Consider the following 20,539-nt stretch of genomic DNA (forward strand, 5'->3'; position numbering starts at 1 on the left):
ATTTTAGAGGTAAACTCTACAGAGAGAGATCATAGATTTTTGAAATTTAGCATCATCAGGAAGCAGGCTGTGTCCCCAGACCAGTCTGTCAGCCTCCATTGCATCATCTTGACTCACCAGGGCTGTGTGAGGCCATCAGAGGCACACAGGCGGCCCCTGATTCTCAATTCAGTCACCTTCCACAGGAAAACATGTTCTCTTTCCATCTTTACAGGGGTGACATGAAATAGTGTGTGTGAAACTGCTGTGTCAGCAGGAAGGTGCTATGTCAGGTGTCCTCATCATGCCCCAGTTAGCTGATCAAGATCTAATCCTAGCAGAAGTTTCTTTTCTTTTTTTTCTTTCTTTTTTTTTGAAAAATAATTATAATATCAACCCCAGGTTGACCTGCTAGTCATGATTCTCCTGCCTCAGCCTTCTAAATCTTGGGATAGTAGGAGTACTCTACAACTCTGCCTCTAAAAGACATTTTAATAAGTTTTTATTGTAAAAAATAGTGTATAGAGGGGTTACAGTTACGAGTAAGGTAATGAGTACATTTCCTATCGAGCATTGTTACCTCCTCCTTTATTTTCCCCCTACCATCCCTTCCCACCCCACCTTCCCAACTACTCCTCTCTCCCCCCCACAAGTTGTAAAGTTTGTTTTCAGCATGGTGTCTTGTACAGCTCATTGTTACAATGGGTCGGCCTGCATCCCTGCTTAAGCATTTTGTTTGTCCCTTCCCCTCCCCAAATTAGAAAAGTGTATATACAAGATGCAGGGCACCAGAATCAAGTATAGTGAAAACGGGTAATACCATGGGAAAGAACATACCAAAGAAACAAAAAAAATCACATAGTGTAAGTACATTGAAAACAATAGCAAGAAAGAAAAAAAACATTTATGTCCCTGTCTTGGGGTTCATTTCACTTAACATCTTTTTTTTGAGCCTGAACTCTGGGCCTGGGCACTATCCCTCAGCTCAACCACTTGAGCCACAGAGCCACTTCTGGCTTTTTCTGCTTATGTGGTGCTGAGGAATTGAACCCAGGGCCTCATGCATGCAAAGGCAAGCACTCTCCCACTGAGCCACCTTCCCAGCCCCTTACCATCATCTTATATGGTCATATGTATATATCTCTTGATATGTATATCAGGATATGTATATGTATATATCAAAAGATAATATACATATCTGCTTGTCCCAGACATATACTAGTTATCGCAAATAAGGGAAATCATGGGACCTATGTTTCTTTGGGCCTAGCTTACTTCACTTAATATAATTTTTTCCAAGTCTTTCCATATCCTAACAAATGGGGCAATATCATTCTTTCTGATGGAGGCATAGAATTCCATTGTATATATTACAACATTTTCTTGATCCACTCATCTAGTGAGGGGCATCTGGGTTGCTTCCATATCTTACCCATGGTAAATAAGGCTGCATAGTTGTGCTGGTAGCTTTAGTATGGCCTTGTTTGTGATTGTTTGGGTAAATGCCCAAAAGTGGGATTGCTGAGTCATAGGAGAGCTCCATGTGGAGTCTTTCGAGAAACCTCCACACTGCTTTCCAAAGTGGTTGAACAAGTTTACATTCCCACCAAGACATTTTTAAGAATTATATTTTATTTTACTTTTTGCTTATTTCTGTTTATTTTTAAAATATTTGCGTTTACTTAGCTTTTTTGAGACAAGGTGTCTAACTATGTAGTTCAGACAGTCCTCAAATTTGTAATTCTTCTTCCTCAGCTACTACAGTGCTGCAATTATAGACATGTACCAACACACCAAGCAGAGTGAGTTTTTGGATCAAGTTAGGACACATTAGTTTATGTAAACTTGGCAATGCCTTATCTTTCTCTTTTCTTGTGTACTTTTCCCTGTACTTACCTCCTATTCTCACATGCTTGGAAGATAAACAGACTACTTCTACGTCCATCAACAGAGCAGAAGGTGCTGATTTCACAATTAAATACCTTTCTTCTACCTTGCTGCTCATCTGTGACTAGTATTTCTTCAGAAGAGGGAGGAAGGGAGGAGGAGAGGGAGGAAGGCTTGCCTTTGATCAAAAGTATTAAACTATTAAAGTTCAAGACATCTGAAACTGCTTTGTAGCTTTAATTCTAGTTTTGATAAATTCTAGCTTTGATAAATTTTATGTTCTTTGAATTTGAATACCACATTTCTATTTAATTCCTATGCATATAGTAAGTATCTAATGGCTGTGGTTTAAAAAAAAACCAACGATTTTTGCCGGGCGCTGGTGGCTCACGCCTGTAATCCTAGCTACTCAGGAGGCTGAGATCTGAGGATCGCGGTTCAAAGCCAGCCCGGGCAGGAGAGACCATGAGACTCCTATCTCCAATAAACCACTAGAAAACCTGAAGTGGCGCTGTAGCTCAAGTGGTAGAGCGCTCGCCTTGAGCTGAAGAGCTGAGGGACAGCGCCCAGGCCCAGAGTTCAAGCCCCACAACTGACAAAAACAAAAAACAAAAAATGATTTTTAAGAAGAAAAGACTGCTGACAAAAACTTCACACTTAGCTCCTTAATTAGAATTCTGTCATACCTGTGCTATGTTGTATTGTTTTTTTGTTTGTTTTCTTTCCTTTTCCTTTTTCTTTTTTTGTTTTTTTGGTCTGAGACCGGGACTCACCTGGTACCTGATACTTTGTCTCATTGGCCTACAGCTTTACCAAATGAGCCACTCAGCCAAGCCCCCTTTTTTTTTTTTTAAATTTAATTTTATTTAACATTGAGACTGGCTCTCACTTTTAACTCAGGCTCATTATGTAGCCCAGGATGGCACTAACCTTCTAATCATACTGTCTCAGCCTCCTAAGTGTTAGGGTTACTGACTTGTGCCAGCACACTTAGGTATCTTTTGAGAAAGTATATATAGCACAACATCTTACTAAGTATTGGGATTCCTTTTCAAAGTAAAAAACTCAATTATATCTTAATGATTTTCAACTTGACTGAACTGCAATGAAAAACAACTATTTGATATTCTGCTCTAATTCTATTTTATATTCTAATTCTATTTTATATTTTATATATTTATATTTTACATATTAGGATCACTTAAACTAATCCTCATTGAGATAGCAGATGACATTTGACATTTGACATTTGACATTTTCTGTCTAATACTTACACATTTCACTTAATGGAGTAATTTATAGTGAGCATGTTCAACTTAGAAGCTTGTAAAATTTAAAAAAAAAATTCAAAGGGTACTATGTTCATCTGCTGACTATCAGTTAGTTTCAGTGGTCTAGTCACTTAACCATAGGGGTAAGCAGTCATTAAAAATCAATGATATTTTTTTCTCTCCTTTACAAAGTATATTTCCTTTTTTTTTTTTTTTTGTCGGTCATGGGGCTTGAACTCTGGGCCTGGGCGCTGATCTCTCAGCTCTTCAGCTGAAGGTGAGCGCTCTACCACTTGAGCCACAGCACCACTTCTGGTCTTTCCTGCCTGGGCTTTGAACCATGATCCTCAGATCTCAGCCTCCTGACTAGCTAGGATTACAGGCGTGAGCCACCGGCTCGGGGTTACAAAGTATATTTCTTACCATTACATTGACTGAGAACCGTTTATAGCAATGGAAGTAGATAGCCCATTATTTCTGCACTAAAGTATAGAATGAGTATCTTCCATGTTGATACATAGTTATATCATCTTCCTCCTTTGCACATGCACATAAAAGAAAAAACTTTCACTGAAGTTTAGCCAGTTAATCCAGGTGTGTGTACTTAGGAGAATCTGACATATGGAAAACATCATCTTTCAAACATAAAATAAAGCTACTGGATTCTTTAATGTCTAAATTCAAAGTAGACTAGTTCTGTTCTGCAGTGATTCTGAAGGCAGTTATGCTATTTTTAATTTGGTTGCTGTTAACATTAAGGTTTTTTTTTTTTGGTAACACCTATGATTTTTAATTTTCCTAGATACTAAAACCAAAAATGAAATATGGAATTAAACATTCTTTCAGTTAATTTAACCCTTTAGACCATAGCTTGGTTCTTGTTAAAAAATATAATTTATGCTTTCCAAAGCTGTCTTCTGATTGTTGTAGTAAACGTTTTCAAATATAAATAGCTTTTTATTTTCATTGCTGATTTTTAAAAATCCACCTAGGCAGGGTGCCACTGGCTCACACCTGTCATCCTAGCTACTCAGGAGGCTGAGATCTGAGGATTATGGTTCAAAGCCAGCTGGGGCAGGAAAGTCCGTGAGACTCATCTCCAATTAACCACCAGAAAACTGGAAGTGCCACTGTGGCTCAAGTGGTAGAGTGCTCACCTTGAGCTGAAGAGTGCAGGGACAGTACCCTGGCCCAGAGTTCAAGCCCCATGACCAACCAAAAAATAAAAATAAATAAGTAAAAGAAAATCTACCTCATATGTTTTATTTTTGTTTTGATAGCATAAATGTATTAAATGAAAAATCTAATTGGTTAAGATGCCAAGTTCCCATATTTTGTTCTCAGCCCTATCCTCAGCCAATCATGAATCCATTTTCTGAATGGCTTTATATTTTCTAAATATCTTATACAGTGGTGGGCAATTTTCCATTTGGTTTCTCTCATAGACTAGAGTGTTTAAGATTCATTCCTATACCATGTATGAGAATTTTTTATTTCTAAATAATGTTAAATTTATATACACTACATTTGTTTAAATGTATGAATTAGATGATGAATGCTGCATCCCTTTGTGTGTGTGTGTGTGTGTGTGTGTGTGTGTGTGTGTGTGTGTGTATTTGTGTGGTATGTATATGTCTTTGTGTATGCTATGTTAGTTCTGCAGCTTGAATTCAGGGCTTGGGCACTGCCTTGCACTTTTATGATGAAAGCTTGTGCTCTACCACTTGAGCCATATCTCCATTTCTGGCTTTTTGGGAAATTAATTGGAAATAAGAGTCTCTCTGACTTTTTCTGTCCAGGCTATCTTTGAACAGTGATCCTCAGATTTCAGCTTCCTGAGTAGCTAGGATTATAGACATGAGCCACCTCTGCCCAGCTCATTGCATACTTTTCAATTTTATGATTAATGCTGCTATGAACACATACAGAATTTTATGTGGATATATATGTTTGACTTGTTAAAGAAACAGCGAGCCGTGTGCCATGTGTGTGTCCCAGCAGTGGATTAGAAGGTCCAATTTATCCGTAGTAGCCTATCCAATGTTTACCTTTTATTATAGCTTTTCTGTTGGATATTATATATAATGTTGTTATCTGAATTTGTGTTTCTAGAATGGTATTAAACATCTTTTCATATGCTTATCATGCATCTGCTTCTATGCAATTTTTACTCTTTTTTTACCCATTTTTAAAAATTTTGTATTTTTGCCTATATTTCTATGAAATTCAATTTAGGCTCTTTTTTTAGTGTAGATACAAGTCTAGATGCAAGATACATGATTGAAAAATGTTTTCTTCTACATTTTATCTTCTTTATTTTTAATTGACATCGTATTTTTACTTACTTATAGGGTACAGTATGGTTTGGGTCCCAGGCTTGGACTCAGGGCCACAGTGCTATCCCTGAGTTTCTTTTACTCAAGGTTGGCACATTCTACCACTTGAGCCACAGCACTACTTCTGGCTTTTTCTGAGTAGTTTATTGGAGATAAGAGTTTCATGGACTTTCCTGCCCAGGCTAGTTTCAAACTGTGATCCTCAGATCTCAGCCTCTTGAGTAGCTAGGATTACAGGTGTAAATCACCAGTGCCTGGCAAGTATCATAATTTGGTACAACGTGCACTGATTAAGTCAAGACAATCAGCAGTACTGTCTCCTCAAATATTATCAATTCTTTGTTAGACACCTTTAATGTCTTCTAAAATTATTCGAGAATGAAGACTAAAGAATTTGAAATCACAGTAGCCCTAGTGTGCTATAGAACATTAGAACTACTTGTTTTGTGGTACCTTTACCTAGCATCTATGCTCCCTTTCTTCTATCCTTTTTAGCCTCTAGTGACCACTGTTCTACTCTTTATTTTTGTGATTAATATTTTTAACATCCACAAGTGAGAATATGTTGTTGTGTTCCAGTCTAATTTTACTGTACATAATGTTGTGTATTTGCACCCATACTTCCCACAAGTGACAAACTTTCATCTTTCAAATGGCAGAATAATACTCCATTGGGCTTGAGAGTTGGTTAATCTTGATTTTCTGCTTGATTGGATTAAGAAACTAATGAAGTTAGAGATGGCATCTCTCAAGTGTCTGTGAGGGTATTTCCAGAGACAAGTACGTCCTGAGGATTCTGATCTAGTCAATGATTTAATCCATTGACTAATTTAAAACTGGAGTAGACTATTGTGAAGTGATGGAACTATCAAAGGTGGGACCTGGGTGGAAGCAGTATATCAATGAAGGTTTAACCTTGGGTGATATATCTTACTTTGGCTTCTTCCTGTTGTGGCTCTACTCTGCTTCCTGTCTGCCATGATGTGAACTGCTCTGCCGCGATCCCTGCCCCAACTCTGTGCCCCATCATAATGATCAGAAACTTTTCAAATATGAGCTAAAATAAATCTTTCCTCCTATAAGTTGCCTATGTCAAGTATGTAACCACAGCGAAAGACAAATAACATGTGTTAATACTGCATATGTTTTTAACCATCTACTTACCAAATTTCTGGCTTAGGTAAACTTCACTCTACTAGTCATGAAAAGTGGATTTCAGTTTAATAACATGTAAACACTATTAGCAAGTCATAGTAGGAAAAGAGCAGTGGTGTTCTAAAGTAATATTCAGCACCAGAAAATGTTTTAAAAGTAAAAGACCCTATATATAAGCCATAAGACATCTCTAATGCCCACAGAGTAATAACTTTTTATTTCATTGGTGAAAAACAAAGTTCACCCATTAGTGTTCCCTAATGAAAAATTCCTGTAACTCTCATCAATCTGACTTCTGTTGTAGGTATCTGCTCTAACTCAGCAGGAAAAGGATGCAGGAGCCAAGAAAAGGAAAATGTATTTGTTCTATTATCTAGAAAAAGAAACAATAAAGAACACAATCCAAGTTTTTTTTCAATTTGCAATGGATCAAAAATTTTAGAGCAGAAAAAAGTAGGTTTTTTGTTTTTCTTTTTTTGCTTTCAATAGTTGAAAGTTTTTAGGCATTTACTGAAGAAAAGGGAAAAATACAGCCTTTATAACTCAGAAGACTACAATAGGGCCTGCACTTATGAGATGGAGAGAACTGAGCTGGCTAGGAGAAGGTTAGTTATCGGTTGCAGATTTGATTTTCTGCTCTCATGTCAGAGATGTCTGTGTGCCAGACACATCATTCCTCCTCTGTCTTTGTAAGTATCCTCAGAAAATCACCATCTTCACCAAGAATGAAAAGCCCATGGCTTTTTATTTATGATTGTTTTCTGGGGATAAGTTCCAGGTTTAAAGAGTCAATCTCCTTTCCTAAGTTTTCCAACATTGAATATTGAAAGTAGATGAGTTAATGAAGGCTTTTTTACCCCATTCTCCATTTTATTCTTTCCTAAATCTTGGCCTTCTTAACAATTAATAGAAGTTTGGAAAAATGTACTCCTAAAGTTACATTTAAGAATTTTCTGGGTTAAGCTGGGTGCCAGTGGCTCATGACTGTAATCCTAGCTACTCAGGAGGCTAAGATCTGAGGATTGAGGTTCAAAGCCTGCCTGGGCAGGAAAGGCCGTGAGACTCTTATCTCCAATAAACCACCAGAAAACCGGAAGTGATACTGTGCTTCAAGTGGTAGAGTGCTAGCTTTGAACTGAAGAGCTCAGAGACAGCGCCCAGGCACAGAGTTCAAGCCCCACGACCAACCAAAAAAAAAGAATTTTCTGGGTTTTGTTTGCATACGCCTTTATCCTTCAATTCTGACTGACTTAAGAGAGCCAGAATTGAAAATTAGTTAATTTTCTTTCCCTGCCTAAGAAAATTACAGAACTAGATTAGCTCAAATTAAGAACAAATGTGATAGGTTTAAGTCAGAAACTTAGATCTAGGAGCTTACCTGAAAATGAAAGAGAAAAACCAATTTCAAATACACAAAATACTTCAAAATTGTGCTGATCTGATCCCAGTAATAAGCTTCAACGTTACACAAACTTTTTTAGCTTAACTCAGATCACACCTCTGGTGCAAGCTTACTTTATACTAAAAAGAACATCTGAACTTGAGAAAAGTAAAGGGAGGGATGACATTGTCCAAAAAAAGAAATGCACTCATTACCTGCCCTTTTGTACAATGCCTTAATAATAACAATAAAATTATTTTTTAAATACAGAAAATCTTCAATTTAGAATAGAATTATAAGCTTTTAAAACAATTTATTTTTAACCAGTTTCATTAAAAAAAAAAATCCCTTCTGGAGTCAAGACATTGGAAAAGGCAAAGGGAAAATACACCGATCAGAATCTGACTTTGTAAGCCTGCTCAATTTGTTAAGTTTTTAAAAAGAGGTAGCTGAGTAAGAACAGCACCAGCACGCATGTGGTATTCAGGTAAGGGGTAGGTTTATTCAGTAGACCTACTGGGACCAGGCAAGGTTGGCACTCCATGTGGCTGGGAAAGGCCTGGGAATGAGAAAGAGTTGAGAAAAAGAGGAGAGAGAGAGAGGAAAGAGCTAGAGCCGAGAGAAAGCAGAGAGAGCTAGAAAAGAGCAGCGAGAGAGGTAGCCGAGTAAGAACAGCAGCACTCACGTGGTATTCAGGTAAGGGGTAGGTTTATTCAGTAGACCTGATGGGGCCAGGCAAGGTTGGCACTCCACGTGGCTGGGAAAGGCCTAGGAATGAGAGAGAGAGCTGGGAAAGAGAGGAAAGAGAGAGGAAAGAGCTAGAGCAGAGAGAGCTAGAAAAGAACAGAGAGAGAGCAGAGAGAGAGCAGAGAGAGCTAGAATAGAGCAGTGAAAGCTAGAAAAGAACAGAGAGAGAGTCTGGGCCTGTGCTAGGCCTTACCTAGGGTATGAGCCGAGAAAGGTGTGGCCACATCAAGTTCAGATGTGACCTCAGCAGATGCAGATGTGGCCTCTTCCAGGTGTGCCAGTTGCCTAGGTAACGCAGGTACTGGGTGGAGACTTTGCTGAGAGGAGGGTGGAGTCTGCTGGCCATCCAGGAGCGGACCTTACATTCCACCCTTTTAATAATCGTGAAATAGGGCGAGGATTCTCTCTGGCTACTTCCTGCTGACAAGGAGCATCAACAATAGGGGTAAAAGGCTGGAATTTGGTCCCCTCCCAGAGAAGGCAGTGAGCAGCAGCTGTCCCTTGGTGGCGTTGAATCCTTAGATGAAGTCAGGAGAAGTCTCATGAGCATTGAGGGGCTGAAAAAAAATACTAGACAGCAAATAAATGGCAAGAGGAAGGACTTGGGGCTGAAAATGTTGGTAGAAATGTCCCTAGCTACTTCTGACATCTGGCTACTAGGTAGAGAAGTCAGGTGACAAAGGCAAGAATATAAATTCTTGTTGTTATTAGGTAGACAGGTATAGACATTGGTTGGCCAGGCTTCTCACTTCCACTGACCTCCCGGCTCTGGTTAATTTTGACAGGGCAGGCACAAAGTTGCTGATGTGACATCATCTCCTCTTACTCCTCTCCATGTTCCCTTGTACCACAGACTGGCTCATTGCTGGGATGGCTTGTCCCAGTTGGTATTCAAGGTTTGAACTCAAGGCCTGGGCACTGTCCCTGAGCACTTCTGCTCAAGGCTAGCACTGAACCACTTTGAGTTATAGTACCACTTGCAGAGTTTAGCTGGGAGATGGAGTTTTAGGGATTTTTTCAGCCCGGGCTGGCTTTGAACTGAAATCTTTGCCACAAAAGCCCTTTATTATTTCCAATTAAAGCAACAAGGAGATCAAATAGAATAAGTAGAGCTTACCTGGTTCAAGAATTGCCAACAAATATTCTGCAATAACAAAACTCATTAGATGTGATGAGAATTTTAGCATAGATATACCCAGTATTTTAGAACCATGTAGTCAGTAGTAGAATACACAACACAAAACAAAAAAGGCAAAACTCAAAACCTAAAATTTTGACAACGTTTAGACATCTTTGCTAACAAAGCACATCAGATGGTTGGGCCTCAGTTACCAGGGCCTGTGAAAAGTGCAACTTGTTAGCAAGGCACCTTAGAATAGATGGATGGAGTAGTAAGCTTGGTGGAAGGTTAAGGGTCAGATGGGCCCAAACCCTTAACCCACCATGTAGCCAAGATGGCGAATTCAAGATGGCAAATTTCTGAAAGAATGCAAAGAAACTCTGAACAAATAGATCAAGCCTACATTGGCTAGCCTTTGAGAGGGAACCTAGAGGGGGGTCCCCAGGACCCAGCCTGTGTTGCACTCTTGAGGGCACAAGCCAAAATGTAGAAAAGACAAAGGAAGAGATAGGGAAAGTTGGACATGACTGGCAGAGAGAGCAAAGAGAGCCCGAAAGTAAACAGACTTCTGACCATTTACCATTGCAGTAGCAAAAACTGTCAACATCTGAGAATGGCATAAAATTAGGCTCTCTGGCTTTCCAGGGAGTGCAAGAGGCATTTCAAAGGGGTTTCATGGCTCAGTCGTGATTTGCAGCATCCCATTAAATGAGTAGGAGAGTCAGTCTGGTGAGTGAAGGAGAGCTGACCAGGCAGAAGCGGTGTCCCGACTTCCCAGAGCCCTCTAGAGAGAGCAACAGAGAACCATAGAGTAGTTTCACTCACCAGAGTAGAGAAGTGGTGTGGACATGGATGTGAAGGCAGCAATAGTATCGATGTGCTGTTTCCGTTGCAGACAGACTGGTTTGCAAAAGGCCATCAGAACTGTGGGTATTCCTCAGAGCAAAAAGGGAAAAACAAACAGAAAAAGAAAAAAGAGGAAAAAACAGAGAGGAATCCCAGCTATCCTGACTTTAAGCCCTTTATCTGAGTCACGGCACCATTTATGTTAGGTTTTTAAAAAGAGGTAGCCGCAGCACCAGCACGCACGTGGTATTCAGGTAAGGGGTAGGTTTATTCAGTAGACCTGCTGGGACCAGGAAAGGTTGGCACTCCATGTGGCTGGGAAAGGCCTGGGAATGAGAGAGAGCTGGGAAAGAGAGGAGAGAGAGAGGAAAGAGCTAGAGCAGAGAGAGCTAGAAAAGAGCAGCGAGAGAGGTAGCCGAGTAAGAACAGCAGCACTCACGTGGTATTCAGGTAAAGGGGTAGGTTTATTCAGTAGACCTGATGGGGCCAGGCAAGGTTGGCACTCCATGTGGCTGGGAAAGGCCTGGGAATGAGAGAGAGAGCTGGGAAAGAAAGGAAAGAGAGAGGAAAGAGCCAGAGCAGAGAGAGAGCAGAGAGAGCTAGAAAAGAACAGAGAGAGAGAGCAGAGAGAAAGCAGAGAGAGCTAGAAAAGAGCAGTGAGAGCTAGAAAAGAACAGAAAGAGAGAGTCTGGGCCTGGGCTAGGCTTTATCTAGGGTATGGGCCGAGAAAGGTGTGGCCACATCAAATTCAGATGTTACCTCTTCCAGGTGTGCCAGTTGCCTAGGTAACGCAGGTACTGGGTGGAGACTTTGCTGAGAGGAGGGTGGAGTCTGCTGGCCATCCAGGAGCGGACCTTACACAATTCTTTGTAAAACCCACTGTGGAATCCAGGCCTAGTGCCTTAGTAAGTCATGGCACTGACGGTGAGTGGTATAGATAACCACTACAAGATTGGCCTGATCCTATTTCATCTCCTTCTCTCCTTCTCCAGGCCCCAAATCATGTGTCATCTTTCAGGGTGAGAAGGGACACTATGTTCCTGGGCAGAATCTTTGGACCTTCTCACCTGTCCTGCTTCTACCAGGCTCTCTGTTGTTAGGATATAATTTGAAGGATAAGAGAAAAAAGTTTCTTCTAGGTACAGGAGTCTCTCCTTGCCTTCCTATGAACTGATTGAGACAGAGCTCCTACCTCTTTTAGTTTCTTTCCACCTTCAGTCAGATATCCCTGGACCTCCTTCTCAAGGTTGCCTTGAAATCACAGATATTTACAAATTGACTATTAGAACCTATAAATGTGTGATTCACTTCTGCTATCTCCTTTGTTGAAAATGCGAAGACACATTACCTATGTATAATGTATGTGCACTTAGTGCCCCAGATCTACATATGTATAATGTATATGCACTTAGTTCCCCAGACCTATGTAGTCATCCATAGGGAAGATATGCTCGGAAAAACAGACCCTTGTTTCCTAGCTTGCACATTTCTTCCTTTGGAGTCACAGTATAACTAGTAGTTCAGAAAAAGGGAAATTTATGATTTGCATGCTGGCTCTCACATTTCTTAGCCAAGTTGTTTATTCTTTGTCTAAATGAGTAAATATACAATTTAATCACCATACAAATAGATCTGTCTTCAATTTTATCAACCCAGCAGATGTTTATAGATTTCACGTGTTTTTCTAGCATTTTAGGAAGGTTCTTTTTTGCTACTTAATTACTCAAAACATAAAGATAGTACACATGGAGAAGCAGACAAAATTCCAATTGAGAAAGAATGTCAGCTTCAAAACATTTCCAGAATATAAACCATCTATTTTATATAACTGCTAAGAAAATAGAATGATTGGAAGAAAACTAATTCCTCGCCTTCACTTGGATGAAAAGAACAATAGCTACTTTTGGAAAAGCTGAGGCTAGAAATGCCAAGAATTAAGTGGACAAGAAATGTTTTCAACATATTTATCTGGAAACTCTATGAAATGGCTGTTTTGCAAAAAATGAAAAATCTAAGATTTCATTGTAGTCTTCCATCTCAAAGAGGTTTCCAGATTTAGTGGGTGAAATTTAGGCAGGATGACAGAATAAGTAAGACAGTTTTATCCTTGGGGAAATAGACGGTTAGGATTGACATTATTGCTAAGACTTTCTCCACTTTGCAAAGCGTTCATCTTTGTTTCATAGAAGGCAGAAGTTTGTTTAAAACCTACTTAAATATGAAAAGATGATTAACTATTTAGTGAAAATTTAATGGTGATACTTAAAGGCAGGAGGCTTTTGAGTCAGCTTAAAAGCTTTGTTGCAAAGCCTCCCTTGAGTTTAACATCCTCCCTGAACTCTGGGCCTGGGCGCTGTCCCTCAGCTCTTCAGCTCAAGGCGAGCGCTCTACCACTTGAGCTACAGTGCCACTTCCGGTTTTCTAGTGGTTTATTGGAGATAGGAGTCTCACGGTCTTTCCTGCCCGGGCTGGCTTTGAACCGCAATTCTCAGATCTCAGCCTCCTGAGTAGCTAGGATTACAGGCGTGAGCCACTGGCACCTGGCGACTGAGCGATAATATTTTAAAAAGTGAAAAAAATGCATCTGGTTGGAGAATGCCCTAATTTAAGCATTTCTCTCAAATTAATTCAGAGGTCTCATCTTCTCAGCTGCCTATAGGATACAGTCTAAACTTCTCAGCTCAAACTCTGACCTCTACCTTTCAATGCCATCTTCCACATTTCCACAGTAGTCTTCTCTCCATCTCTAATCCACAGAAGTTAGTGCATCGATTTACATTCATTCCAATCTGTCTTTCCCCTTGCTATTTGTTCAGTTTTACTTGTTGACATTTTGTACATCCTTTAAAATTCAGCCAGCTCCTTGGATGATTTTCTCTACTTTCCCAGATCTGTAGTAACAGCTTCTTCCTTTATTCTGTATGGTTAGTTTGTTGCTCATTTATTTCCCATAATTAACTCTTCTTACTCTTTTAACTAATTGTGTACTTAAAGAAAAACAAAAACAGGGCTGGGATGGTGGCTCAGTGGTAGAGTGTTTGCCTTGCATGCATGAGGCCCTGGATTCAATTCCTCAGCACCACATAAGCAGAAAAAGCCGGAAGTGGCGCTGTGGTTCAAGTGGCAGAGCACCAGCTTTGCACTAAAGAGCTGAGGGACAGTACCCAGGCCCAGAGTTCAGGCCCCACTACCAAAGAAACACAAAAGAACAAACAAAACAAACAAACAAATAAAAACACAAACAGCTCTTTAGGGAAAGAATAAAATATTTCTTAGTCATGTATGTTCAATGTAGTTATATATGTATATTTATATATTTTACATAGTTATGTCATATATATGTATATACGTTTATATATGTATGTGTATGTATATGCCAGGACCTCAACAAATATCTATTGAAATGGATGAAGCTCAAGGAGGAAAAAAAACTATTGTTTCCAAAGTAGACCATAGTTTTACCTGTAACCTTTCATGTCATCCTTTTAGCTTATGCCACCTGTGTGTCTTTTTATTTCTGAACAATGACAGTCTAATAAAATTATTCCTTACTTAAAACCCATCAATGATCCTTGTTGACCGCAGAATCATTTGGTTTTAATGAGATCATTTGCAACTTTATTCAATACCCTTAAATGACATAATAAACCAACAAATCTTATGTCACTTTTGGCTCCTCATTCTCTGCTACATCTGTACTATATTTCTTTGTTTCCCAGAAATCGATCTTTTTTCATGAGATGATCTGTTATTCCTTGTCTACTCTTTCTACCATCTATTACCTGATACACATCTACCAGATCCAATTTATTCTGGAAATCATCCCTAGTTACTTCAATATCTCTATTAGCTCCAGGGTAGATTAAGCCTTTTTTAATATTTCCTGAAGTCTAATAGGTAGCCAAGATCAAAGAGACTTGGATCAAGATCTATATCTTTCATTTACCAAGTGGTAACTTTAGACCAGAATACGTCACAATCATATGCAGAAGCTGGTGAGGTGTGCCATAATCCCATGCAAGTATCCCTGTTATCCCAGCATTCTGGAGGGAAAGGCAAGAGAATTGCAGTTCCAGCCTAGCCTGTGCTACCCAGCAGGATGCTGTCTTAAAAAATAATAACAAGCCCTATCCCGTGGGGCCTCATCCTTACAGCTTTTGATTTAGTGGGCTCAACTGATCTCATGAATTTGCTTTTCTAACAGATTTTTTTTTCCAAGTTACTTTGATGGTGCTCTTTGGATGATCATACTTAGTAAAAACCTGTTGTATATAATTTATTAATCTACATTTCTAAGCTTTAGTTTCAGTATCTACAAAGTAAAGCAGAAGAGATGTTTTTAGAAAATTAGTTGAGATAATGTATGTAGGGTGTCATGAACTATTTCTCAGTCAATGCCACATAATAATTGTCTTTACACTACCAGTGTGTCATTACATTACTGAACTGAAGACTGAATAGGCCATGTGCCTTGGACCGAGAACCCCATAAAAAGCAGAGATTGCATTGGTTTCCACTGCTGTGGATCAGGTACTTTATGAAGTGTGTTAGTGGGTATTAGTTACATTCATTCAGCATCATGAATTCAAAAGAAAATGATTCAATAGATTTTTAGTAAAACTACTTTACTCTTCCTTGTAAGTATTCTCTACCTAGAATCTTTCAGGCTCTCGATTTCAGTTCTCTAAAGTTCTTGGTATACTTGGGACTGATTTTGACGACTGCTTCCTACATTACTTTTGGTTATGCCGAGTCAGTACCCACATCTTCCATTTCTGAGAAGACTGCACAAGCAATATACAGAGCTTCTTTCTGTAAAGAACTAGAAAGGAATTCCCATATGGATTTGTTCATCCCTGTCATTTCAGTTTGTTCTGAATGAAATCAGTTGCAGCATTATATTTCACCCACTTTCTGTACATGAATTTTGTTGTTATCATTTAATATGAGATAGGAGTTAATGTTGGGAAGATCAAGTGGAATAAAGGAAAGAAAGAAGACAGAGACCTCCGCAGATAAGATCAGATTTTAATCATCGCCAAAGAGGGGCACCAAGTAAGAACGAATAGAGTCAAAGATATAATGGCCACAGAAAGTAAGGGTGCAAGGTTTAAGTACAGTCAAATAAGAAAGTTATGGATTATGAAGTAAATCAGGTCATTGTGGAAATTGGTTCCACCTGGTTCAACACATACTTTCGGGATGGGGGAAAGGGAGTGAGGTTTGTAATTGCTCCATGGAAGCTACCTCCCAGAAAGGGGGAGGAGAGGAAGGTCAGTGGGCCAGGGAGGCAAAGGTGAATTATGAGGGCAAGGCAGAGTTCCATCAGTTAGAAACTGAAATGTGAAGAATATGATATTCTGTGTTTGAAAGTTCATGAAGCCTCATCTCCCCTTTGAAAAACTCTTCCTGCTTTTACTGTCAGTCTCTACATTTGTCATTCTTTTTTTAATATTAAAATTTTGTATTTTATATTATTATCAGTTCAGAAAATATTTTTTACCACCTCACAAGGGCAAGCATTGTTCTCAGGGATGATGCCATAGTTTTAAAAAAAAAACCTAGCTTCGCCCACCCACAAGCATGGCACTGGCTGGTTGGCACTGTAATTCTTAGCTTCCTTTTTGCCCATGACTAATTTGAGCCTCATGCTAGAAGGTGTGATCCCGAATCAAACTTTTGAGTATATAGCTCAGAAAATGGTATATAGTAGATGTCCCTACATATGGGTACTTAGTATTTTCATAGGTCATTCATATGACTTTGTGGTGAGAAAAGGAAGTGATGATTGAATTCTATATACTTCTGGTTCATGGACCAGATTGGCACCAGTTCACATTCTGTGAATTGCAAAGTCTTTGTGAATTTTAATTAGGATCACCCAAGAAAATGTGAGAGATTTTACATAACAATCCAGAGGCCTGGTGTTCCTGGGGAAAGCCCACATTCTACTAATGGGCTGGAGCTGTTCCCAGTCTGGCTGTGCTTTGAGATGGAGGCTGTGCTTTGAGATGGAGACTGCTTTCCCCTCTACCCGTACCCTTCCACTTTCTGTCTGATTATACATGAATGTGTATGGGGTTTGTTTGATGGTAGCAAGAAAGAATGAAAATTCTTTAAATTATACTGAAAATTTGTTTTTACAAGTATATAGCAACTTTGCTCCAACATTATAAATAGAAACTTTTCTTTAATGACATGAATGCTAACAAACATTTGCCTTCAGTTGAACTAGACTATTGAGTGATTAAGCAGCTTTTTTTTTTTTTTTTAATTTTGTTTCTCATGGGGCTTGAACACAGGGCCTGGGCTCTGTCCCTGAACTTTTTCACCCAAGGCTAGTGTTCTATAACTTTGAGTCACAGAGACACATAAAGAGTTTTCTGAATAGTTTATTGGAGATGAGAATCTCAAGGACTTTACTGCCTGAGCTGGCAGGATCCTCAGATCTCAGCCCCCTGAGGAGCTAGGAATACAGATATTAGCCACTGGAGCCCAGCCAGACACCCCTTTTTAAATGAGGTGTTTTTCTGCATTTTCTTGAATTCATGAGATACTTGTCAGATACATACTACTGGGATGCATATTCTACTTTGAAATGAAAATCTATCTGAATCTATGCAGTTTGATTATGGTTAGTGTGCTAATTCTTTTTGTTTGTATTGGTTTTCCCATTTGCAATTAGGACACTTGCAACATAAAATTGAATTAAAATGATAGTTTATCAAACTAAACATGTTCATGCTTTGTTTCAGTTATCCTTAAAAAGAAGAGGAAGCAAAGACTTGCCAAAATCTGAGAAAAAGACTCAACAGACTCCTACAGAGGTATGTGGAAATAAAATTTCAGCTAGAACATCAAGCACTTCTGAATATGTAAGAAGTTACATTCGTAAATAGATGTAATGGCCAAGTAGACTTATGTAAAACAGTGAAATTATGCATAACAATTATGTAGCTGTAGGCTCAGGTAGGATGAAGTATTCAGTATATTTGCTTTTAAAGCCACATTAGCATCCCTGTCATAATTGCTTTCATGCTGTAAGCATATAGCAACATGTCATTAGTACTTTATGTGTTGCCATATTAGAGAACTCTAACCAGGGTACAAATATCTTTCCATAATTAATGGGGGCCAATACAATTATTGTTCTTATAATACTGGCAAAGTGAATAAGGAAATGTAGCAAAGGGGCAGAAGGAGAGAGAAGGAAAAAAAGAAGCAGAAGAAAAAAGTAACAACAGTATTCACCATGAAATTATTAAAATCATTAGAACCACTCTCACAATAAAAAAGTAGTTCCTCTATATGTTTATATATATATGGACAACTTGTAGGTAAGCATTCACTTGGGAGAGAAAGGACTTTTTCTTTTTTTTTTTTCTTTTTGTCTGTTGTGGGGCTTGAACTCTGGGCCTGGGTGCTGTCCCAGAGCTCTTCAGCTCAAGGCTAACACTCTACCCCTTGAGCCAAGGCGCTACTTCCATTTTTCTGGAGGTTTATTGGGCCAGGCACTTTCCATTACTTTCTCTTCTTTTCTTCCTCCCCCCAACAGTTATGCTTCCCTGCTTAGCTTCAAATGTAGCCAGCTTTTCTTTTTAAGATAAAGATGCAAAGCAAGTTGGTATTCATAGTTTATATCTTGAAAAGATGTCATTTCAAATAAGTAAAATAAATTTCTGTGCCGTCATCATCTTGCTACATATTCTCCTTTATTACATGCAAACTCTGCCCAAGCCTGAAAATAACTTTCATGTTTTCATGCATCTGAGAGCTTATACATACACAAGTCAGGGATTTTCTCTTTTATTTGCTTAATATGCCCAGTGTAATTCTGCTCCACTCCTCAGCTTGTATTTCACCCTCTACTGTTTTAGTTAGACTCAAACTGTAGTATATTCGATTCAAACTGTAGCAAATGAGAACATTCCAACTTTTTTTTTGGTGGTGGAAACATTACATTTATTACAATAACACTCAATCTACTTATTCTTTCTAACATAAAATCATATTTTATGGTTGGTCATTACTAGTTCACATATAGTTTCTAATTAGTAGCCTTATGTGACCTTACACTTTCCACACAATCTTTACTTCTCTTTAGTCATCTCTGCAACTACTACCATGGCTTCACCCATCACATAAAAGAATCTCATTCCTGGACGTGAAGGGTAAACAAAGGAGGAGGCTGCAATGCTTGATAAGAAATGTACGCATTAACCTGCCCATGTAATTGTAACCCCTCTGTACAGTATGTTCACAAAAAAAAAAATTAAATTAAATTTAAAAAAAAGAATCTCATTCCCATGTACTCTGCATATCTGAGTTCTCTTCATGCCTCAAGGTATAATCTTCATTTTGTTGACGCTGAGGTTCGACATGCTTCTTACTAGACGCTTCCACTCCATTCCTCTATTTTAAGGGACACATTTTAAAAACCTAAACCCCGTATCCTTTACCCCAAACCCTATTTGTTGCCTGTCCCTGCTATTAGCAATACAGCCCAGTGAGACAACTAAGTTTAGAGATACGGGGTTATCTGTGGTCCCTTGGTAGATGTAATCTTAACCATTATATTTCCTGGTTCCTGTGTCTTTTGTAGGGCAATTTCCATCTCTGAGAATCTAATAACAAATCTTCCTATGATCTACTCCCTTTTCCCTCCTTTGTATGTACTACTGAAGTGTTTTTTGTTGTCTTTTAAAAAAAATCTCTGCAATGTTTCCTTCTTTCCTGTGACTGCTGTTCTAGGGAGGAAGGATACAATCTATTAACCCATTGCCCTGGTGTTTTTTTTTTCTACTTCAGTTGTAGGGGCAATGTATGCAGTACAGAGAACATGAGCTTTGGAATCAACCTGAATACAGATTGTGCTCTGTCACTTACTAATTTGCTTTCTGCTGTGTTAAGAAACACCTCCTCTCTGTAAAAGGAAAAATAAATCACTTATTCAATTAGTTGATAGAAGTATTTCATGAAAGAAGGAATGTAGCTTGTGGGCTCTTTATATCCAGCAGCTCTCCATTAATAGATGGAAGGATAGGACATTTGTGCCCTGTCCCTCATTACTTCTGTCTCATAGGTTCTGAATCACACTTGTGGCAGAAACTCATTTTTCTCCTCACTTTCTTCTACTTCATTGTTAGAATGCTTCTCAAACATAAGATAACTCAGAGCTAGATAAAGAAAGGACTCTTATCCGTTATATTTGTTTGTTTGTTTGTTTTTGTTTTTAAGAGAAAAGCTTCAGTTCATGATAGTTTGTTGAGTATGTAGAAGATACTAGCTTATACCCTGCAAAATAATAAATAAATAAATAAATAAATGCAAAGTAAGTAAAAACAAGGGAGCCAAAGTCCACAGAAGTAACATGCCCCAAAGTACAAACTCAAAACAGAAGTTGAGTAATTGCCCTTGGGAAATGTAGTCTGGAATATAGTTAATGTGCTTCTACAAAAGCTCTCAGAGAGAAATATTTTCATTTTTTTCTTTAGATTTGTCATTTAGTTAATGACTAGGAGTTGACGACTGTGTTCTACCATGTCTACTCCGCTATCCTTTCTCCAAGAAGAATCAGCTATCCCTTTCACACTGACGGCAGTGCATCCTCTTTTTGAAGTCATGAGTAATGGAAAACGTACTAGTTGCTCCTTGGATGTTTCATTTCCCTGTTAATGAACTGTAAAACAATTTTCTCCGACCACAGAGGAAGATTATTCCTTATATAACAGAGTGATCAAGAGCCTTAGTTTCCGATGGAATGAATTCAAATTTTATCCTTTTTTCTCTCCCATTTATTAGCTATGTGACTGTTTTT

The 20,539-nt window shown here is 38.8% G+C and overlaps 1 protein-coding gene across 2 annotated transcripts in view; it reads left to right on the plus strand.

Moving 5' to 3' along the window:
• Mtcl3 (MTCL family member 3) overlaps window positions 1-20,539 on the plus strand; it is a 39,918-nt gene that overhangs the window by 15,724 nt on the left and 3,655 nt on the right. For both annotated transcript variants that reach the window (XM_070010863.1, XM_070010864.1), the window contains one exon: window positions 17,478-17,549. In XM_070010863.1, coding sequence (XP_069866964.1) covers window positions 17,478-17,549 — 72 coding nt within the window. The remainder of the gene's footprint in view (window positions 1-17,477; window positions 17,550-20,539) is intronic.

The sequence above is a fragment of the Dipodomys merriami genome, unplaced genomic scaffold (assembly GCF_024711535.1).
Source record: "Dipodomys merriami isolate MVZ:Mamm:240054 unplaced genomic scaffold, mDipMer1.0.p SCAF_8, whole genome shotgun sequence".
Lineage (NCBI taxonomy): Eukaryota > Metazoa > Chordata > Mammalia > Rodentia > Heteromyidae > Dipodomys > Dipodomys merriami.